Source organism: Amborella trichopoda, chromosome 9 (genome assembly GCF_054954075.1).
Source record: "Amborella trichopoda isolate Santa Cruz 75 chromosome 9, AtrichopodaSantaCruz75HAP2 v2.0, whole genome shotgun sequence".
In the NCBI taxonomy this organism is placed as follows: Eukaryota; Viridiplantae; Streptophyta; class Magnoliopsida; order Amborellales; family Amborellaceae; genus Amborella; species Amborella trichopoda.
In genome coordinates, this window is record NC_142344.1 from 30,478,846 (window position 1) to 30,500,160 (window position 21,315).

A 21,315-nucleotide genomic window follows, 5' to 3' on the forward strand; every position below is an offset into this window, starting at 1 on the left:
CTCCCCAACCCACCTGGCACAGGTCTTCTCTTCTGAGACCTAGATGAGCGGGTCCCAATCCTGTTGGAGATGAACCTCGCTCTCAATGCTGCACAAGCCTCGGGAGGAAACCTACCCCCCTGCATTCCTCCCCTCAACTATTTCTTCCCCCCATCAAACCCATCCTCCACATCCTTGATAGAACCCTCTGTCTCCCTTGCTCCCCTACAAACAATTCCCCCAGGAGTTCAGATACCGTAAGCCCTTCTAAATTTCTCTCAGGACCTCAAATTTCTCTCTGGACCTTGAATTCTTCTCTGACATCCAGTCTTCAGTAGCCGCTGACTCTAGGGAGATAGAGAGGATCGATAAGAATGGGGCTTATTTGGAGGCCAAGGTTGAAGACAACAACTTTCATTCGATGGAGATATATTGGCAATTTCTGACCACCTTAGGGCGGAAGCAGTAGCGCCATATGTAACCTCTTCTCCTTCATCTTCTAAGGTGTCTAGGGAACTATCTCAGCTTCATTCAGGGATTAACTATGATACCAATAGGAGTTCGTCCTTCTAAAAAGAGATCTGCAAGAAGATCCTCTCGCCACCCTAACTCACCTAGATGAAGGTCTTATGTTGGAACATTAGGGGTCTTGGCTGCCATGCCAAGCTCACTGTTATTCTCTCTTTAGTTATGTCCAATTTCGCCACTATCTTAGCAATTTTTGAAACCAAGCTTCCTTCCCCAGATAACCCTGATTAGGGAAACCTTTGGGCGTATCCCTGTTGCTTGGGTAGCCAAAGATTCCCTAGGCATGCGGGGGTATCTGGGTAATCTGGAATCCTACCATCTTACAGGGTATTTCTTCTATTTGAATACTTGGTTTCAATCATGTTTAGGAGAGTCTCCGATAATCTTCCCTTCCAGACCACCTTGGTCTACGACCTTAACAGCCCCTCTATTGGAGAAAATTTGTGGCAGGAACTTAGGGCTCTGGCTCGGACTCCCCCATCTAATACCCCTTGGCTTCTAGGGAGAGACTTTAACTCAGTTAGATGGCCCCATGAGAAATCCACTGGTGGCCGTCTAACCTCTTCGGTGAGGTCCTTTAATGGTTTCATTGAGAGCGTTCCTCTCATAGACATTCCCTTATTTGGGGCTTCCTTTACCTGGTCCAACGATACTACAGATTCCATTTTGACCAAAATAGACCGATTCCTCGTGAACCAAGCGTGGGAGGGTGGTACTTGCTCCAGTGTCCTCCCAAAATCCACATCAGATCACAGACCTATCCTTTTAGATACCAACTCGATCCCTTGTATCAACAAACCCTTTAGATTCGAGCTTTTTTTAATGGATGAACCCTCCTTTGCCCCTCTCTTCTCTTCTATTTGGTCTTCTGCTTTTGTCCCTGGTTGGGTAGGCTTGAGACTCACTCAAAAACTTCAAATCCTTAAATCTTCTTTGAAAGTTTGGAGCGAAGATCTACCCTCAAACTTTAGGGAACCTATTAGAATTTGGTCGGCTTCAATCGCAGCCTTGGATTCAGTAGAAGAATTCTATCCTCTCATACCACAGGAAAGAGACTGTAGGTTTCAGGCCAAATATAATCTTTCCCAAATCCTTAAGCAAGAGGAAACATATTGGTTCCAACGGTCTAGAATTAAGTGGCTCAAAGATGGGGGCAGAAACACATGTTTTTTCCATAAGAAGGCCAGTTCTAGACGAAGAGGTAATGCTATCAGTCAAATCTCCGTAGGGCCTCATTCATTCTCCCAGCCCTTCCAAATCAGCGGGTTGTTCATCAGGTTCTTCAAGAATCTTTTCTCTAAACCTATCTATCGGTGCCCTTCACTAGGAAACCTAACTTTCCAAAGCATTTCCCCAGCTGAGTCTATAAGTCTACAGAGGCCTTTCTTCATGGAAGAAATTCAGAAGGCAGTATTCAATCTCCATAGAGATAGGGCACGGGGTCCTGATGGATTCCTAGTAGCTATATTGCAGAATTTTTGGGACACAACTTCCCCTGATCTTTTGGCTTTCTTTGAAGAGTTCTTTCAAAGAGGCCTTAATACAGTTATTAACTGTACCTTCATCTCTTTAGTGCCGAAACTGAAAGGAGCCATAGATTGAGAGACTTTCTCCCTATTAGCTTGCTCAACTCGTCTTATAAAATCCTCACAAAGGTCCTAGCTACTCGTCTCCAGGACGTTCTAAGCTCCATCATATCACCTACCCAATCTGCATTCGTTGCTAATAGGCAAATTCTAGATGGCGCCTTAACAGAGCACAAGGTCTGACACTCTCGGACTCTCTATAGTAAAAATGGGCTTATAATTAAACTAGATTGGGAGAAAGGATATGACAGGGTAGACTGGGACCTTCTAGACCTAATCCAAGCCAGAATGGGTTTCGGGACACTTTGGAGGAAATGGATACTAGCATGCATATCCAATCCTTCCTTTCCAATTCTCCTCAATGGTACCCCAAAAGTTTTCTTCCAAGCAGGCAGAGGGCTTAAGCAAGGAGACGCCCTCTCGCCGTTCGTCTTCACCCTAATAGGCGAACTGTTCTCTAGATCCATCTCTAGAATGTACGACAGAGGGCTCCTATCGGGCTTTAGATCCTCCTCACATGGTCCTATCATTTCACACCTTCTTTACGCAGATGATACCTTAATTTTCTACAATGCAAATCCAGACCAAGTGGGTTGCCTTTGGTGATTTCTCAGAACCTTTGAGCTTCTCGCAGGGATGACAATCAATCTCACAAAAACTAAAAGGATAGGCATTCTGGTTCAAAATGCAGAACTAGCTGCTCTAGCTCAATGGCTAAGATGTTCAATAGAAACCCTCCCATCCTCTTACTTAGGCCTACCTTTGTGCTTAGGTAAACTTGGGAAGCACCTTTGGGATCACCTGATAGATAAATTCACATGGACGTTTGCCTCCTGGAAAGGGCGATTCCTATCTTTAGGGGATAGAATCACACTGATTAGAGCCGCACTTGCTAGCATTCCCATATACTATATGTCGCTCTTTCAAATCCCAATCTCGGACATCCTCCGACTGGAAAAATTAGTGAGGGATTTCTTATGGTCTGGAATAGAAGGCTCCAAAAAATATCATTTAATAGCTTGGGATAAGGTATGTGTCCCAAAAACATTTGGAGGATTGGGTATAAAAAACCTGAAAACTATGAATCTGGCCATATTAGGTTTGTGGTGGTGGAAATTTTCCTCTCCCCACCCACTTTTATGGAAGGAGGTCATCAACGACAAATATGGTATGGTTAATGATAAATGGTTGCCTAGATCCCCTCCCCATAGGTCTTCAGGTGCTTGGAAAAGCATTTCACTTACAAAGAATGCTTTCTTGAGCCATACTAGATTCAAACTAGGCAATGGTCACTGAATAAAGTTTTGGACAGACCTCTGGATAGGCCACACCCCTGTCAACATATCCTTCCCCTCCTTTACTCTCTCGCTACCAACCAATCAGCTTTTATAGCTGAATATGTTGAGATCAGAGGGTTCAATCTAGTTTTTTCAGAAAAACCTCTCAGAACAGGAATCTACCTCCTTGACCTCTGTACTCCAACTTCTACACGCTTCTTTTGTGCTCTGAATCATCAAGATGCCCTAATTTGGTCTGAGTCCCCCTCAGGCACTTTCTCAGTGTTCTCCTTCTACAACTCTTTGCTCCAGAGCCCCATCTTTCAACCCTTGATTAACAAGTCTTGATCCCTCCCTATACCCCATAAAGTCCAAGCTTTCATATGGGTCCTCCTTCATGGGCAGACCCTCACCCTAGACCAATTACAACGGCTCAGAGTTTTGTTCCCCAATAGATGTATTTTTTGTCACCAAGAAGAAGAGACCATTCCACACCTTTTTATTCACTGTTGAATCACTATGGGACTCTGGTTCTCTCCCTAACCATTTTGGTCTTCAATGGTTCACCACCCCCACCCCCACCCCCACCCCCACCCCCAACCCCATCTCTGAATATCCTCTTTAAGTCTCTGTTTTTTACCCCCCTTTCTTTACCTCTGGGAAACAGTTGTGGCGTCTTGCTATAGCGGCTCTACCTTGGAGCTTGTGGATAGAGAGAAACTCTAGAACTTTTAGAGGAATTCTTAAATCCCAAAGCTCCATTTTTGATACATTCTCATCCCTAATTTTCTTCTAGGCCAAAAACATACCGACTTTTGCTAATAACCCAATTTCTCACTTTCGGAATAACTGGGGATGCTTACTTAACCTATCAAGCCCCTTGTACAGACCACGGTCTCTCTGGTCACTACCAGCTTTTGGTTTTTTAAAATTGAATAGAGATGTCTCTTCCTTAGGAAACCCAGGTTCCTTTGGTATTGGAGTGATGCTCTCAAACTCAGTTTCAACCCTATGGACCTTCTTGGACTACATTGGGATACAAGACTCCACTGTAGCTGAGGCCCTTGCCTTAATGGGAGGGCTCAAAAAGTTAGGCACTAATGGATGATATCTCAAGTGGGATAATAGCAGAATCAGACTCCAAGAATACTATTCTTTGGGCCTCCAACCTCAAGGGGTCCCGTTGGAGACTTAGCACAGTTTTTGAGTAAATTCGTTGCATTCGCAGCAATCGCCCTCAAGTTCAACTCACAGTCATCTTTTGAGAGGCCAATGCAGTGGCGGATCGTCTGGCTAAGGAAGGAGCAGCCCTGGGTGCAAGTACATAGCCTCCTTTTTGAATCTATTTATCGCCAAGTTCAACTCACACTCATCTTTTGAGAGGCCAATGCAGTGACGGATCGTGTGGCTAAGGAAGGAGCAGCCCTGGGTGCAGGTACATAGCCTCCTTTTTGAATCTATTTATCACTTCCCCTCTCTCGCTATCCCCTAATCTTTTCCCTCACCTCTACTTTATCTCCTCCTCCACCCCCTGTGTTATGGAAAAAGGTAAGGAGAGAAAAAACAAAAAAAAAAGAGGAAAAAAATAGAGGAGGAAAAAAAAGAGAGAAAAAGAAAAGGAAAAAAGATAAATTTGGAAAAAAAAAAAGAAGGGAAGAAGGCGGGAAAATTAGAAATTTTGGTTCTGGATGTCCTTCTCTTTCACTCTATCTCTACCTACACTTTTTCCATCTTTCCCCCTCCCTATTTCTGTCTCTATATCTCTGTTCTCTCTACCTGTCTTTCCTTATCCCAACTTCTGTCTCTATATCTCTATTCTCGCTATCCATCTTTCCCTCTCTCCTCCCTATTTCTGCCTCTCTATCTCTATTCTCTTTACCCATATTTCCCTCTCTCTATGTCTGTCATCTTTTAATCTCCTCCCTCTTTCCTCATGTTTCTCACCTCTGGATCTCCCCTCTTCATGTCACTGCTTTTATCTCACCCCTATCTTGCTCTAAACCTACCACACACTTATACCCGTCCTCCCTTCCCAACCTTTTCTCTCACCCTCTCCACTTTACTCTCTGGAGTATATGACTCCCTTCCTTCCACTTCTGCTCTCACTTCTCGGTGAGCATTAAGGCCCCAAAGCTTTGAAGTTGCAGAAGAAGTTCCTGCTTTCATATTAGAGGTTAATAGCAACAGAAGATATGCTGATAGCAGGGGAAGGCTTACTATCTCATCCTTCCAACCCTCCCCAGCAGTTTCACTATCCAGTCGTCTGCCTCACCATCGAGAGGTTGGCGAATAAATTTGAAGACTGATAGGCAATACACAGCACACAGGAACAATTTGTCCACAGATCACAACTTTCCTATGATTACTTCCGCTGCAAGCTCCATCGTCCAACAGGATTTTCAGGCTTTGCCCTCATGCCAACAGGAACAGGAGTATCTCAGCCTTGGCTATGAGGTCTTTTGCAGTACTTCCATGTCTATATTGTATCTTTCTGCTTTCTTTAACATTTTGCTTCCTTTTCTTTTCTTTTTGTACGCTCTATGAGCACGCAACTTGTGGGATGCTGTTTTTTAACAGTTGTATTAGAGTAAAAGAGTGAGTGGGATGCCGTTTTTTAGATAAGTTTTTGTAATTTTCTCTTATATTTATAAAGTCAACATATTCCTCAAAAAACATATACATAGGTGAACAAGGTGGCATATGCTACATCTTGTTGAGCTGACCAGATCTGGAATAATTTACTGCATGAATGAGCTTGTCAGGATTGGATACAACAAAGTTAATGGGCAATGTCCTTATAAGTCAGGATTGGTGTAAAGAGTCTATGTTTCTCTTAATTGTTGTATTGATTTTAGCTAAGCTTAAATACGAGAACAACTCGCTTAGATTTCAGATTTAGCTTGTATTACTTGAAAATTTAAGTGGTTTCAGGTGATCTTTGCAAGTGGTTGATCCAGATTGTTTTTTTTTTCCTTCAATTGATTCCTTACAGGCAGTGTGCCTGTTGAATAATAGTGACTTCATCCTGCATGCTCAACTTTCAATATTTATTAATGCCAGCTCCGGTCCACGGATTAGTGTTCTACTGCTCTTATGAAAATTAATAATCTGTTTATTATGTACTGACAAACAATGAGCGTATTTCTTTTATGAGACAAACTGGTCATTAGTTTGTATGTATTCTGTTTTCAGGTACTTTTTTGGAACTTTTGGAGCCATATATATTGAAAGATATGCTTGGATGTCTACCTCCCGAGGTATTGGATGCATGATTATGGAATTAGCATGTGAATAATTGAGTGTAGTCTTACTTGTTTTACTGGCTTGGCAGATTATGCAAGCACTCGTAGAGCACTACAGCAGCAAAGGGTGGTTGCAAAGGGTAGAGCAGTGCGTTCTTCATATGGACATTTCCTCCCTGGACTTTAACCAGGTAAATTTACTTTCTTATTTTCATGATCGGTTATCTTTTGGTTATTATGAGTTGTTTGGGATGCTGTTTTTCAATTAGGTTTTTGGAATGATATTTGAGTTGAATAAAGATGGTCATTTGGATTTGTTTTATTTATTATTGCATATTATCTTACTTAAAGGGTGTTCAACTTTGTGTGTCTGGTTCTCCCAATTAGTTTCATGGTCTTTCCGCTAAAAATCTCATTAACATTATCGTTATTTGTCTTTGTAGGTGGTCAGGCTTTGCCGGGAGCATGGTTTGTACAGTGCCTTGATATATCTTTTCAATAGAGGTTTGGATGATTTCAAGGCACCTTTAGAGGAACTTTTGGTGGTTGCTCAAGATAGCCAAAATGTGAATGCAGTTGCCATCGGGTATGTTGCTTTGCTTTATTCATACAAGCTCCATTGATTTACTCTCCTAGTGGCGGTTTACCCCGTATGTTAGTTATTTTTTAAATCATTTAATATATCATCCATTTTGGACACTAATATAAAGTGTGGTGTAGTTTTTTGGTCACCTTTATGTCAAAAAGCAAAGATTGAAAGTGAATATCCATGGAACTGAGTGGTGTGCCAAATAGTTGAAGTGGAAGTTCCTGAAGTTGCTTATAAGCTTGGATCAGTTATTAATAGCCTTCTCTAGTCCTTATTCAGTAGCTCACATAGCTGACTACTTTTGGACTGAGTGATCATCTTTATCTTGCACTTATATGCTCGTTTGTCCTGATATGTCATAATTGGTTAAGCCATGTGCTTTTAGGCTTTTTCACTCCTTTCATTTTTGACCATTACAGTTCTAAAACATTAGTTTATACTTTTTTTTTTTTGAAGGTCATTCACATGAAGTTTTCTTTCTAAATGAATGTTCAAAACAGGTATCGGATGCTTGTTTACTTGAAATACTGCTTCTTGGGTCTTGCATTCCCTCCAGGTACGTTGAAGCATCTTACGCAATGAAGTCAATATGTTCATGAAGAATGACATGTATGCAGATTTTACAAACAGATATTGTTGTTTAACAAAACTCAGATTTCCAATATGATGGAGATAATTGTGTTTTTAAATGCTGTTGCTGAGATTTTATAATGAGATCTGGCAAGTGCAGGGATGTGAAATTAGAGTTATCCTCTTGAATTTCCTCATTTTTATTTGCCTAATGTGCTTCACGTGTTTCTTTTCAGCTTAGTACTCGATATATTTTACATTTCAAGATTGAAGTTGGTTGATGTATGACATAGTCATAATTACACTCAGAAGTTTTCCTTGCTGTATCTTTCACTGGTTTCTATATTTATCTTTTAGATGGATAAAGAATAACACAGGGAATGGAAATTCACTTGCGAACCTTTAGTGGAAGAACAGCACTAGTTTTACCACTAAAGAACCTCTCAGCAAGTATATAGATCTCTGTGAACTTGATGATCTGTTTATTGGATTCCTTAGTAGTGTCCAAGAATAAATAATACAGTTCACATCAATCAAACATCATATTGCAAAGGAAATAAAGGTTATAAACCAATGGTAATGGTACTTTAGCGGCTTTTGAAGGTATGGATCAATTGTTGAAAGAGATCAGTCAATATGGCCCTTCTTTGACTGGTTAAGCTGGTCGCTAGATTTGTAGTAGTGTCTGCAAATCATACATTTCACATCAATGAAACATCCAATTGAAAAGGAAATGAAGGCTGTAAGCCTATTATAAAGGTACTTCTGGGGCTTTTGTAGGTGTGGATCAGCGAGCTCTGAGTTTCAAATAAGGTGACTCATTTGTTAGATGGTGACAAGGAAAGAAGGTTTGGAATGTTGTAGGTGGTTTTGAGAATGTCTAGTGTGCAGAGGAAAAAAAACTTGAGAATTCCAAATACAAGTTTTCCAGTTCCCTTGTATTCTTAGTTTAGCTCATCTTCTAATGAAGTATTGAGTGCATCCATCTTAATCTTCAATGATGGAATAAAGTGCTCCATGTGTGGCTAAGACTATGTATTATTTTGTAATTATCTTTATCTCAAGTCATTACTGCCTGGGGAAATTACAGAGCATGGCAAACTTAACTGTCGGAGATTTGGAATCATGAAATTATTCCTCTAAAACTTGCATCACCATCTCTGCCTTCTCTGCTAATGCCAAAATTCACTTCAGCCCGGCTGCATATGCTCCTGTATTTCCCAAGCTTTCTCATTATGTCAATGGCTATGAGATGATTCGACCCTTTGATTCATGTCCTTGGATATCTCCTTAAAAACGTCTTTATGTACCAAACATTCTGATGTTTGACCTTTGAATTGTTGTTTGCCTTACCTCTAATCTTTGCTATTTCATTGGGAAGGGTTGATACGTTTGTGAAGTTGAGTCTGTCATGCCCAGTAGACCTTCAAAAACCTGCAAAACTTTGGTAATGAAACTGCATAAAACTCCTACAGTGTGTGCTGCAACAGTTGAAAAAGCATGTCCTGTGAAGTCCATTTGTAGCTATTCTTTGTTCAATAGGACTCATGGAGTTACACCTTCTTGTTAGTCAGTGTTGGTAATCTTGTTTTGATTGGTGATGATGTGCTTTTTATTTATATGTGGTGAGTCGCGCCTTTTTTTTTTTGAATCTGTACTTGCTTTCAAATTGAAGAGGGATGCCTTCTTGTTAGTCAGTATTGATGATCTTGTTTGGTTGGTGATAATATGACTAAATTTATAACTACAACTGATATCTTGAGTTAAAAATCCATAATTAAATTAATAATAAGATTATTTGCTCTTTTAAGAGCAAATTGTACACTTAATCCCTTGAGGAATACCCTGGCTAAGAGTAATTTTTTGATCCCAAATTTTTGGGATGTAACTTATATGAAATGCAAGTTTAGTAATAACAGGAGTAGAAATAAGGAATTATTTAAGATTGGTGGTCGAGGGGTACCTAAGTGACGTGATTTCAATATCTTGGGTTAACAATCCATGAGGACGAAGGGATTAAGGAAGATGTCACACATATAATTAGAGCTAGGTGGATGAAGTGGAGATGTGCTTTTGAAGTCTTATGTGATCATCGAAGGGGAAGCTCTATAGGATGATTGTAGGACTATCTATGCTTTAGGGGTTGGAATGTTGGTAGTCAAGAAACAACATATCCATAGAACGAGTGTAGTTGAAATCAGGATGTTGAGATGGATGAGTGGAAAGACAAGAAAGGATAGAATTCAGAATGACTACATCTGAGGGAACTTAGGGATCGCTCCAATAGGTGATAAGATGAGGGAAAGTAGATTTAGGTGGTTTGCCCATGTGCTGTGTCGAGCTAGAACAACATCGGTTAGGAGGGGTGATTTGATTCAAGTGGGAGGCTCTAAAAGGGAAAGGGGAAGGCCTAAAAGGACGTGGATAGAAGTAGTGGGAAGAGATATAGTGACTGATAGTCTGACTGAGGGTAATGGCTTGATAGAGCGGAGTGGAGGAATAGGATTTGTGTTGCCGATGCCAAATAGTTGGGATAAGCCTTGGATGATGACGATGACGATGACGATGACGATGACGATGACGATGACGATGACGATGACGATGACGATGACGATGACGATGACGATGGTGTACTTACTCAACCTAGGGACCAACAAAAAGAAAAAAAAAAAAAAAAAAAAATCTAAACGAGATTAGAAAAGTTTTATGCCTATGGATTGAACACAAACTGCCATTTTCTGGATGGTCAGACCTAGGCGTTCAAGAACTTAAAATATTCAACTTTTTTCCTTTTGGAAATTCCTTATCTAGTGATTGTTAGGTGATTCCAAAATCAGTTATATCTCTTGATAATGGTATGCATCTTGATAATGTATGCTTTTGCATTTCCCGAGCTCTCTCATTATACCCATGGCTATGAGATGATTCAACCCCTTAATTGCATGTCCTCAGTTACCTCCTTAAAAACTTCTATATGTACCAAACATCCTGATGTTTGACCTTTGAACTGTTGTTTGCCTTAACTCCTTAATATTTGCTACTTCATTTGGAAGGGTCGATAACTCTGTGAAATTGAGTCTGTCAAGTTTAGTGGGCCTCCAAAAACTAGCAAAACTTTGGTAATGAAATTGCATAAAACTCCTACGATGCTTGCAGCAACAGTTGAAAATTCATGTCATGTGAAGTTCATTTGTAGCTGTTCCGTGTTCAATAGGACTGATGGAGATAAAACCTTCTTGTTAGTCATTGGGGATGCACCTTCTTGTTGATCATTGTTGATAATCTTGTTTTGATTAGTGATAATAATTTATAACTGGTGAGTTACATATTTTTGTTAGTTACTATTGGTAGTTTTCTTTTGATTGATGATAATATGATTACATTTATAAGTGCAAGTGATATTTTGAATAAAAAAATCAATATTTAACATAGGAATAAGATGTTTTGCTTTCTTAGGAGCAGATTGTACAGTTGCTTCATTGGGGAATACCCTGGTTATGACCCCAAAATTTTGGGGATATCACTAAAAAACCTAGAGACCAACCCAACCAAGCCCCTCCCCCTGGCCGCTACCAAACAAAAAAAAAAGAGAAAAAAAGAAAGAAAAAAATGAAAAAGAAAAAACACCAAAAAAGAGTCTGGAAAAAATTCATTTTCGAGGATTGAGCACAAACTCTCCAATTTCTGTATGATAGATCTAGGTGTTTAGGAACTCAAAACATTTTATTTATTTATTTATTAGTTTTTTAGAAAATTACTTATCCAGTGATTCCAAAATTACTTGTTTGTTTCATGACAATGGTATGCACCTTGATAATGGTATGCTCCTGCATTTCCTGAGCTTTCTCACTATGTCCATGGCTATGAGATGATTCAATCCTTAATTGTATGTTCTGAGATATCTCCTTAAAAACTTCTTTACATACCAAACATTCTGATGTTGACCTATGAATTGTTGTTTCTTCTCTATGTTATGTTGTTATTTCATTTGGAAGGGTTGATAACTCTGTGTAGTTGAGTCTATCAAGCCCAGTGGGCCTCCAAAAACTAGCAAAACTTTCGTAACAAAATTGCATAAAACTCCTACAATACTTGCGGCAACAGTTGAAAAAGCAATGTCTGGTGGAGTCCATTTGTAGCTATCCTCTTTTCAATAGGGCTCTTGGAGACACACCTTCTTGTTAGTCATTGTTGATAATCTTGTTTTCATTGGGGATGGTATGATTTGATTTATTACCTTCATGTTGGGCAGTATTGATAATCTTGTTTGATTGATGATAATTGCTCTTAGGAGCAAATTGTACACTTGCTCCCCTTGGGCAATAGAGGGCTAGGAACATTTTTATGACCCCAAATTTTGGCGATATAACTTACTTGAGAGCAAAATGTACACTTGCTCCCCTTGGGCAATACTCTGGCTAGGGACATTTCTATGGCCCCAAATTTTGGGGATATAACTTACTCAACCTAGAGACTAACGAAAAAAAAGAAAAAAGAAAAATTCCAAACGAGGCTGAAAAATTTCATGCTTGAGTTAATTACTTACTACTTAATACAATAGTTATCATGTTGAAAAAACCTAAAAAATAAAAAAATTCATGCTCAAGGATTGAACACAAACTGTCCATTTTCTGGGGATTCAGATATAAGTGTTCAAGAACTCAAAATATTTAGGTTTTTCTTTTCTCTTTTGAAAATTACTTATCTGGTGATTCTAAGGTGATTCTAAAATTTCATATCAAACAAATCCTCTGGAGTCGGTGTTTTGTCTATGGGAGCAGGTGTCTTGTGTGTCTTGATAACGTATGCACCTTGTCAGGCAGAAAAGGACAATTAGCAGCTGACAATGGGTTTCCATGGCACAAAAACATACTGTACTATCTAGCAAGGTGAGCAACTTGGCATTCTTTTTATTGGGTTGTCCGTGAACAATGAGGGATACTGAGTTCTAATCTGTGGGGTGGTATTATTCTGTCCTCTAATGGTACTTACACGTTCTAGTGATTCAAGCTGAGCAAAATGTGCTAATGGATGGAGATCAACCTCTGGATACTGTCTTTTACAAGGATGACTCAAGTAACCTAGAGGAGAAAAACAAATAAAGTTAGCCTGTGTGTTGAAGTAGTATACTATGCACTGGTGTCAATTACTAGTAAGCTTTATTTGAATGCGTTGAGTGAGCTACAAGACAGAAACAAATAAAGTTAGCCTGTGTGGCATGCTAATCAAAGAGCAGTTCACATTGCATCTGATTCTCTTATGAAAGGAAAAAAAGAACATAAAAGTGATAATTCTTGCAAATACCACTATTAAGAGTCGATACATGGTGTGGATCTCAGCTTGTTGAGAGGTTTACAGAAGAACTTGTTGGCTCTTTTCTTGAATTGTCTGTATTTTCATATTTGATTGTTACCTAACACATTGCTAAGATTTGGAAATTTTAAAGTTGTTTAAATTTTGGTTAACTACTTGGCCTAGATGGAGCCCATAAGACCTCAGTTCTACTTTCCTTCGCTGTGGTTTACCTGACCGTTGTTTTAAAATATTTACTACTGTTCATAATCAAGCCATGTTGTGCAACACTTGGGTATGTGTTGTGCAACACTTGGGTACTACTTTGGGGTGCCTCCTCTTATTAAGCCAATCTCTTGAGTTCCAGCATTTTATTGGATCATCGACACTCAACAAGCTTAAAAGCTATTGTTGGGAACTTTGAAAAACATTGGTGAAGGTATGCATGTTTATTAGGTAGGCCTCGTGGGAGTTGACTTTGGAGAGGGGCTGGGTAATGGAAGTCAAAGTGACATGGGAGGCTTTGCCCCCACCTGTAGTATAAAGTTTGACAAGAAAGTGGTGTCCAGGTCAGCGACATGAGTACTGGCAGTAAAAGATATATGCACTTCATTTTTACAACTACAGGTTGGTGGTGCAACTTAGCGGATGAGCTTTATTAGTGTCTGAAGAAAGGATTAGAGGCATTAGTGTTTGCTAATAGCAGAAAGATTCTTGGTTTTTAATGCTTTTCCATTTTCTTATGCGACACATTTTCAAAATGCTCATGTTTGAACAAGTAGCACGCAGCCTCCTAGATGTCATGAAATGTTATGTACTCCAGGAAAGGGTTGTTGCTTTTCTGTTTTTAATAATAATAATAATAATAATAATGTTTTTAATAATAATAATAATAATAATAATAATAATAATAATAATAATAATAATAATAATAATAATAATAGTAGTAGTAGTAGTAGTAGTAGTAGTAGTAATGATAATAATGATAATAACTCTTTCGATTATTATTAGTAGTGATATATCTTTTAATTATTATTATTAAAGATAATCTCCTATTATTATTATTGTTGTTATTATTGTTATTATTATTTATAATAAAATAGCTTCTGCATAAAAGGTTCATGGCTTTATGCTTCAGCTCGCTTTATTGAATTATACTTTTATGCAACAAATGGAACATGGAAATCCTGGAGTTTCTTTAGGGAAATCATAATTATGAAATTATTGAAAAGTTGAAAAGTTGCTTTGATATATTGATTATGCCATTAGACTTTAAAGCAACAAGTGGAACATGTAATCCCAGAGTGATGAGTATGAATTTACTGAAAGGTTGCTGTGGAATGTTCGTTAAGTTGTTATTATGGCTGTGGTGTAGAAAATCTTCCAACACATCAAAGGTTGAACTGGCTACTTTCATCTAGGATGTCTATTGAATTGGTCATGTTAAGTCATTAATCTAAAATAAATGAAACTTGACAAGATATATGAGAGCATTTTGTCCTTTGTGAGGTTGATCTTGGAAAGCTTTTGTTTGTCTGAGAATTACATGGAGTGTATTTTATGAATGTCTGCTGCTTTTTGTCTTTGAACTACATGTGTCAGGTATCTACAGCTATACAATGGTTCTGCATGATGTATGCCATGGTGGTACGATGTGGGCATATCTACCATCCGTTCCCAATGCAGGATGGTGGAAATTAGTCAATGGCATACATCCGTTTTTTACAAAACAGAAAATAGTCGTTCTTAAAAAAAAAAAGGACATTCTCCTGGGAATATTAATTTCCACCATCCATTGTCCATAACAGACAGTGGATGTAACCCATGGTGTGCAATTACTGCACAATAGTGGTGATTGTATACTTTTCCATAAGGAAATGAAGGAGAGCTATATCTAGTGCAGAGTTTTCCCTGCTTTGAAGGATGTGTAAGTAATTGAATCTCTTTCCGTTCTGATTAGTGGTGCTTGCTTGTTGCAATCCCACCTTTTTTTCTCATATAATTCTTAAATAACCAACAGTTGATTGAAGAGAAATCGATATCTATGTCTTCCACTCCTTTGATGACTTTCAAGAAATGGTTTATTATTTGTTTAGTGTGTTGAGTTTATGGCATATAATAAACAACACCCCCCCCCCCCTGCTGCTGCCACTCTCTCTCTCTATCTCTTCTTTTTTAAATCGTTAAACAACTTCTAACTACTAAGAAATGAACTGGTAACTTTATGGTTTAGATGGAAAATGTTCATTTTGACCAAATTATTGATATCTTACGAGAAAGAGTTCTGGTTGCTTTTCCTCACAAAGTTTGTGCAGAGTTGTGAGTATTATAAAATAGTAAGCTTGAACTTCTGAATATTTGCTTTTCCAGGACGTGGCAGCATTATTCCATCCCGCTTGCTCTCTCTGAAAAAGGAAATGATGCAGTTTCTACTACAAAGTTCAAATACATCTGAAATAGTGACAAATTCAACAGTTACCAGTGGACCATGTCTAAACATCTGCTACTTTTTGTGGCTTGATACGGAGGCAACTTTAGAGGTTCTGAAGTTTGCTTTCCAGGAAGAAGAAAATCTTAAAGGTGGTGATTATTTGAATGATTTGGTCAACACGGACATTAAGGCAAGCATGATAAGTGGTTCAGAGAATGTGGAAGGTGAAAACTCATTGGTGCAGAACACTTTGAATACTTTGGTGCAAGTTCTTGATATGGAACTCACAGGGGTAGTTAGATCCTCTGGCTCAGATGATGGATCACTAAAAGTTTGGCCATCTAAAAAGGATGTTGGCCTGCTGCTAGAATTTATTGCTTGCTTTGTTGCATGCCATCATGCTGTTGTTCCCAAAAGTTTATTGAATCGTATTTTGGAGTATTTGACATGTGACAATGATGTATCACCATGGGATTCTGATTCAAAACCAGAAATTGCTCGTAGAAGAGAAAAAATGGTACTTGCACTGTTGAAAGTGGTGGCTGAAACAGAATGGGACTCATTGTATGTAATGGAGCTTTGTGAGAAGGCACAGTTCTACCAGGCATGTTATAAATCTTTCTATGCTTTGCTCTTCTAACTTATTTGATGTCTACTTTGGGCTCACATGGGATTAAAGGAGCATTTCCATGCCTTCTTTATGTCAAGTGATATATCTTTCAATCTGCAGGTTTGTAGCTTGATACACATTAAGAGAGCTCACTATGTTGCCGCCCTTGATAGTTACATGAAAGAAATAGATGAACCTATCCATGCGTTTGCCTTTATAAGCAACACACTGCTACAAATGAGAGATAATGATTCTTCTGACTTCCGACAGGCAGTTGTTACTCGAATTCCAGAGTTGGTAAAACTGAGCAGGTGGAGCTTATAATATTGAAGTTCTATTTCTCAATTTCTTTGATCATCGAGTAATCTGGCTATCTGTTGCGACAACGGATTTCTGCTTTAGTTTTTAATGAAAGGAAGTCTTTTCTTACCCACCTTCCCCTCCCCCCCGCCCCTCTCCTGCTCAATCCCACCACAGAAAAAGAAAAGAAAAGAGAAGTAGTGTTTTGTAGTTTGAACTGTTGTTGATATTGGGCAGTATTCTAATCCTTGCATTGTTTCCTTTGTTTTCTTATATTCTGGTTACAGAGAGGGAGCATTTTTTTTTATCATCGAACATTTCAGTAAAGAAAGTGATCAAATCCTCTTTCAGCTTCGCTCCCATCCTAGGAGTCTTTTTCTTTATCTCAAGACAGTCATTGATGTCCACTTGTCTGGCTCTCTCAATGTTTCAGCATTGCGAAAAGGGCATGTTCTAGATCCCCCACTTGGTTTGAAAACAGTCTCGGATCATTCCAAGGATATTGAAGCATACTTGGAAAGGGTCTCTAATCTACCAAAGATGCTGAGGCAAAATTCCGTTCAAGTAACTGATGAAATGGCAGAGCTCTATCTTGAGGTGGGCATGTCATGGTTTGAGAATAATGTTAGGTTTCTTTAACTTTCTTTTAAAATGTAATGGTTTAATGTTTCATTCTCTGGGTGTAAAACAAAACGAGGAAGAGATAGGCGATCATTCCATCTGTTTCTGTTCTATAAATGCATATGGATGTTCCTACTTAGCTTCATGTCCTCACTTGGGTTGAATTTAGAACGAATACTACTACTTTCATATATGTCCTAGAACTATGTCATGTTTACTAGATGCCTTCGTAATATACTGTAGAGAGATTATATGTAGTATCTGTTTAAAGGGAATTTCTGATTTTTCTTTTATGCAGTGTATTCACTGTTCTGCTTGAGCTCTCCTATGCATTTTACATGCTGCTTTGCTTGTAACACATGAATGATACAAAAGAGATTCCTCTTTTCTTAATAGGTTGATCTGTAGATCCTATTATGTCTCAATCTCATATTCTCCTGTTCTCTTATGAACTTTCTTGCTAGAGTATACATTCACACATAGATCCATGCATCCACCCACCTGCATGCAAGGGGGAGTTAAATTCCTTCACATATGTTTTATATAGCAGCTGCATATCGGAGAATTTGTGCTATTTGTGAAGGGGATTCAATGGTGAAGATGTCCTTTTATGCTTGATACATTTTAAATCTTGCCCGAAATATTATTAGTCACCATTGCCTTGGTAAATGACATGATTGCCTAGGCCACAAGTATTCTGCAATAATTAAGTTGTATCCAAAATTTAAGAGTTATTCTAAGTTCACCATCGGAGTGATGTATTCCAAAGTACGCATGATCTACTTCTCAGAGGATTTTTACATTCCATTCTGAAAATAAGCAATGTAAATTATGAGTGCAAAAACTGAATTATCTGTTTAAACATTTCCGAGCTGTACTTCGAATTTTATTTGTTTGAGGTTGTTTATTGGAGTGTCATGTATTACAGCGCAATGGATTTATTGTCGGTATACTGTAAGGTGGGGGATGTATATTATTCTTCTTAAGAAAATGTTCTAGATAAATTTCTATAATTTCTATTTCTAATGTTTACAACAGGATTATCATAATGCTTGAAATTTCTTTGTAAATACTGGAGATCATTGTTAGTCAACAATTGGGTCTGCATCATGTATCTCGTAGTATGTAAACACATGTCTTGCAACTTCTTAATGGCTGCAGTGGTAAAATGTACTGTCTTATAATTTTCGTTTCGTGCTGTCTTATAATTTTTGTTTTTAATGTTTACAGTGGAGCTAGTTATCATCGCCTTGAATTTGTTATTTGAGATTGATAGTTTATGTTAATCTGACTGTGACAATTAGATCTGTAGCATGCAATTGTGACATGCACTACGTAAACTCATTTCTGAAAATTTCTTAGTTACTAGAGTAATAATTGTGCTGCATTTGTACTTTTAACCGGGTAGTACTTTTACAGCAGTCGCATTATCTGTTTCCTTGCTATGCCATGCCTGTCATCCTTGTCCTAAAAAATATTTCATAATAGTTGAATGTGTTCTTTCGTGTGCAGCTCTTGTGCCAATACGAGCCTCATTCAGTTCTCAAGTTCTTGGAAACTTTTGAAAACTATAGGGTGGAGCACTGTTTGCGTTTGTGCCAGGAGCATGGTGTCATAGATGCCGCTGCATTCTTGCTTGAAAGAGTTGGAGACGTTGGGAGTGCTTTATCACTTGCTTTGTCTGGTATAGATGAAAAAATAAGCATGATTCATATTGCTGTGGGAAATAAAGTAGCTGAGGCGGGTTCTACTAAGTTCACAGAGTTGGAGTGGCTCAATATTGTTTTAGAAATGAAAGAGGTTTGTCAATATGAACAGAAAAACTTTATTCGGAGTAAATTAGCCTGTTCGTAATGTTACTGGTTCTTATCTCTCTGCAGTAACCCTACTATGGTGCTGTTGTGCAGGTTAATGTCGTACATGATGTACTCCTTGCTGCTGTTGGTTTATGTCAGCGGAACACCTTGCGTTTAGATTTTCAAGAGTCTGAGACACTCTGGTTCTTATTACTTGACATGTAAGTTCGATAATTGGCAGCGGTGATGTGCAAAGCTCAAAGTTCCAATGGATTTGCCTGTTATTTACATTGCACTGCTAGGAAACAATCTAAGATTACCTTTTGCCGATGAACTTCTATTCTCTGGATATAATATATTTGACATCTGGTCTTGGTTTTGTGAATTCCTTTGGAGGTTTAATCGAGCATCTATTGCACCTAAACCCTAAATAGTTCATCTGTTTCTGAGGACATTTATTTTCTTTTTACATAGATAGTATTCCTATCATTGAAACATGTCTCTGTTGGAGAATGATGTGAATCAAAGGCAACGGCAGTACAAACAAGAATAAATACAGTAACTTGCAATATGTGTTCACTTAGCATGATCTCAAAACGGGCTCTTTCTAGCAGATCTGTTCCCCAAATTATTACAAGCAACTTCATCTTGTGCTAAAGTCAAGTCCCACTGTCTAATTTTGTCCCCAATAAGGCTTCGCAACAAATTTCCCAAACTCTGATTCAATACTTCTATTTGGCCATGCATTTGTGGATGGTAGGGGCTATTGTACTGTAGTTTAGTTGCCAACAAATTCCGCAAAGTCCTCCAACATTGATTAAAGCACATTGTATCCCTGTCACAACTCACATGTGACGGTCTTTGAAACTGCATGAAGTCTAACCACCTCCCATGAGAATATGTTTGCCATGTGGGTGGCATCCAACGTCGTCTTGCATTGTACAAAAAAATGGCCGTCAACTCAAGACAAAACAATGTTCATGTTAATCTAAACCAAAGGAGCCACATGGAACTGGTACCGGGATATATAGGCCGATGTTTTGGTGTTGTCCCTACAAAACTTGGCACGTGCAACCCTATCAATCTGTCTATAGGCAACCAGCTGCATCTTGGGCCAAAGGAAAACCTCTCTGCTATCGTATCGAAAGTCTTGCTTCTACCAAAATGACCTCCTGAGCTACCTCCATGCGACTCAAAGATAAAAAATGCTTGCAATGACCCCTTGGCTATGCTTAATTTGGGGCCTTTAAAGAGATAACTGTTGCTAGTTATGAATTTAGTCAATACGTTCCATTCTCTGGCTTGACACCATTCAAAAATAAAGGGGTCAGTCTTGCATAGCTCTTTAATCATCAATACTTTGCATTCTCTGGCTTGACAACATTAAAAAATAAAGGGGTCAGTCTTTTATAGCTCTTTAATCACTTCCAATCCAACTGCATTAGCTGACATGGTCTTCAATAAATAAACCTTCCTGTTTAGAGCATCAGCCACTTTATTTTGCTAGATTGCGTTGTGTCGGAGTACGAAAGTATACTCTTATAAGAGCTCTACCAATTTTGCATTTCTCCCTCATAATTTATTTTCAGCATTGATGAATTGCACAGCTTCGTGGTTTAGATGCAAGAAAACTCCCTCTAAGTTAAGTAGTGTATCCAAATTTCAATGGTTGGACAATGGAATAGAACTCAATTTCGTAGGTAGAGTAATTTTGTCGTGCTAGTGTGCTTCTAGCTGAACAGGTGATTGCCCAGCTTTCTTGGCTTAAGACAATCCCAATACCACTTGATGTATCACAATCCACCTGAAAGACCTTACAATAATCTAGTAGGGCTCGGACTGATGCTTCTATCGTCCTTTCTTAAACTCATGAAAACTCTCCTCAACCTGACAGTTATAGCTGTAGTTTTCACCCCCAAAAACATTCCATAATTGGTGCCATCATGGTGCTAAAATTGTTAATGGGTCTTCTACAAAACTTGGCCTTGTTAAGGTCTTTGGGGTAGGCCAACTTGTAATAGCTTGAACCTTGAACGGCTTGACATCTACAGATTTTGTTGACACTTCCAGCATATTCGCCCTGAAGGTAAAATTTAGAGGTTTACTAAAACTGATTGTCTTAAAACCGATTGGACAGCCCCCACATGTTCAACATGAGTCCTAAACTCCTTTTCGTAAACCAAAATATTGTCAAAAATAGACAATCACGAACTTCCCACGTGTGGTTTGAGTACCTGATTAATATATCCGTAGGAGTATTAAGAGTCTTTGGGAGTCCTAACGGCATAACAAGTCATTCACAAAGCCTTTGCTCTTGAAGCTGTCATCCACACATCTCTTCTCCAATCTTTTTTTGATGATATCCACTCCTAAGTCTGTTTTGAGCAGAATTGAGAACTAGATAACTTGGTCAAGCATATTGTCTAACCTCGGTATTCTAGATTTATACTTGGGTGTTATCTTTTTTTATAGCCTAGTTGTCTACAAATATCCT

At 38.7% G+C, this 21,315-nt stretch overlaps 1 protein-coding gene across 15 annotated transcripts in view; it reads left to right on the forward strand.

The window, feature by feature from the left end:
• The window catches only part of SETH5 (transducin family protein / WD-40 repeat family protein), a 54,060-nt gene that overhangs the window by 16,185 nt on the left and 16,560 nt on the right, over window positions 1–21,315 (forward strand). For 9 of the 15 annotated variants that reach the window (XR_016041475.1, XR_016041476.1, XR_002280003.2 and 6 more), the window contains exons 7-15: window positions 6,563–6,627; window positions 6,702–6,803; window positions 7,056–7,198; window positions 7,702–7,757; window positions 15,434–16,098; window positions 16,225–16,415; window positions 16,692–17,001; window positions 18,538–18,825; window positions 18,933–19,042. Coding sequence is in view for 2 of the 15 variants with exons in the window: in XM_011622980.3 (XP_011621282.2) it covers window positions 6,563–6,627; window positions 6,702–6,803; window positions 7,056–7,198; window positions 7,702–7,757; window positions 15,434–16,098; window positions 16,225–16,415; window positions 16,692–17,001; window positions 18,538–18,825; window positions 18,933–19,042 (1,930 nt within the window). In the remaining 13 variants the exon portion in view is untranslated. The remainder of the gene's footprint in view (window positions 1–6,562; window positions 6,628–6,701; window positions 6,804–7,055; window positions 7,199–7,701; window positions 7,758–15,433; window positions 16,099–16,224; window positions 16,416–16,691; window positions 17,002–18,537; window positions 18,826–18,932; window positions 19,043–21,315) is intronic. The other 6 variants (XR_016041484.1, XR_016041480.1, XR_016041481.1 and 3 more) reach the window with 1 other exon arrangement.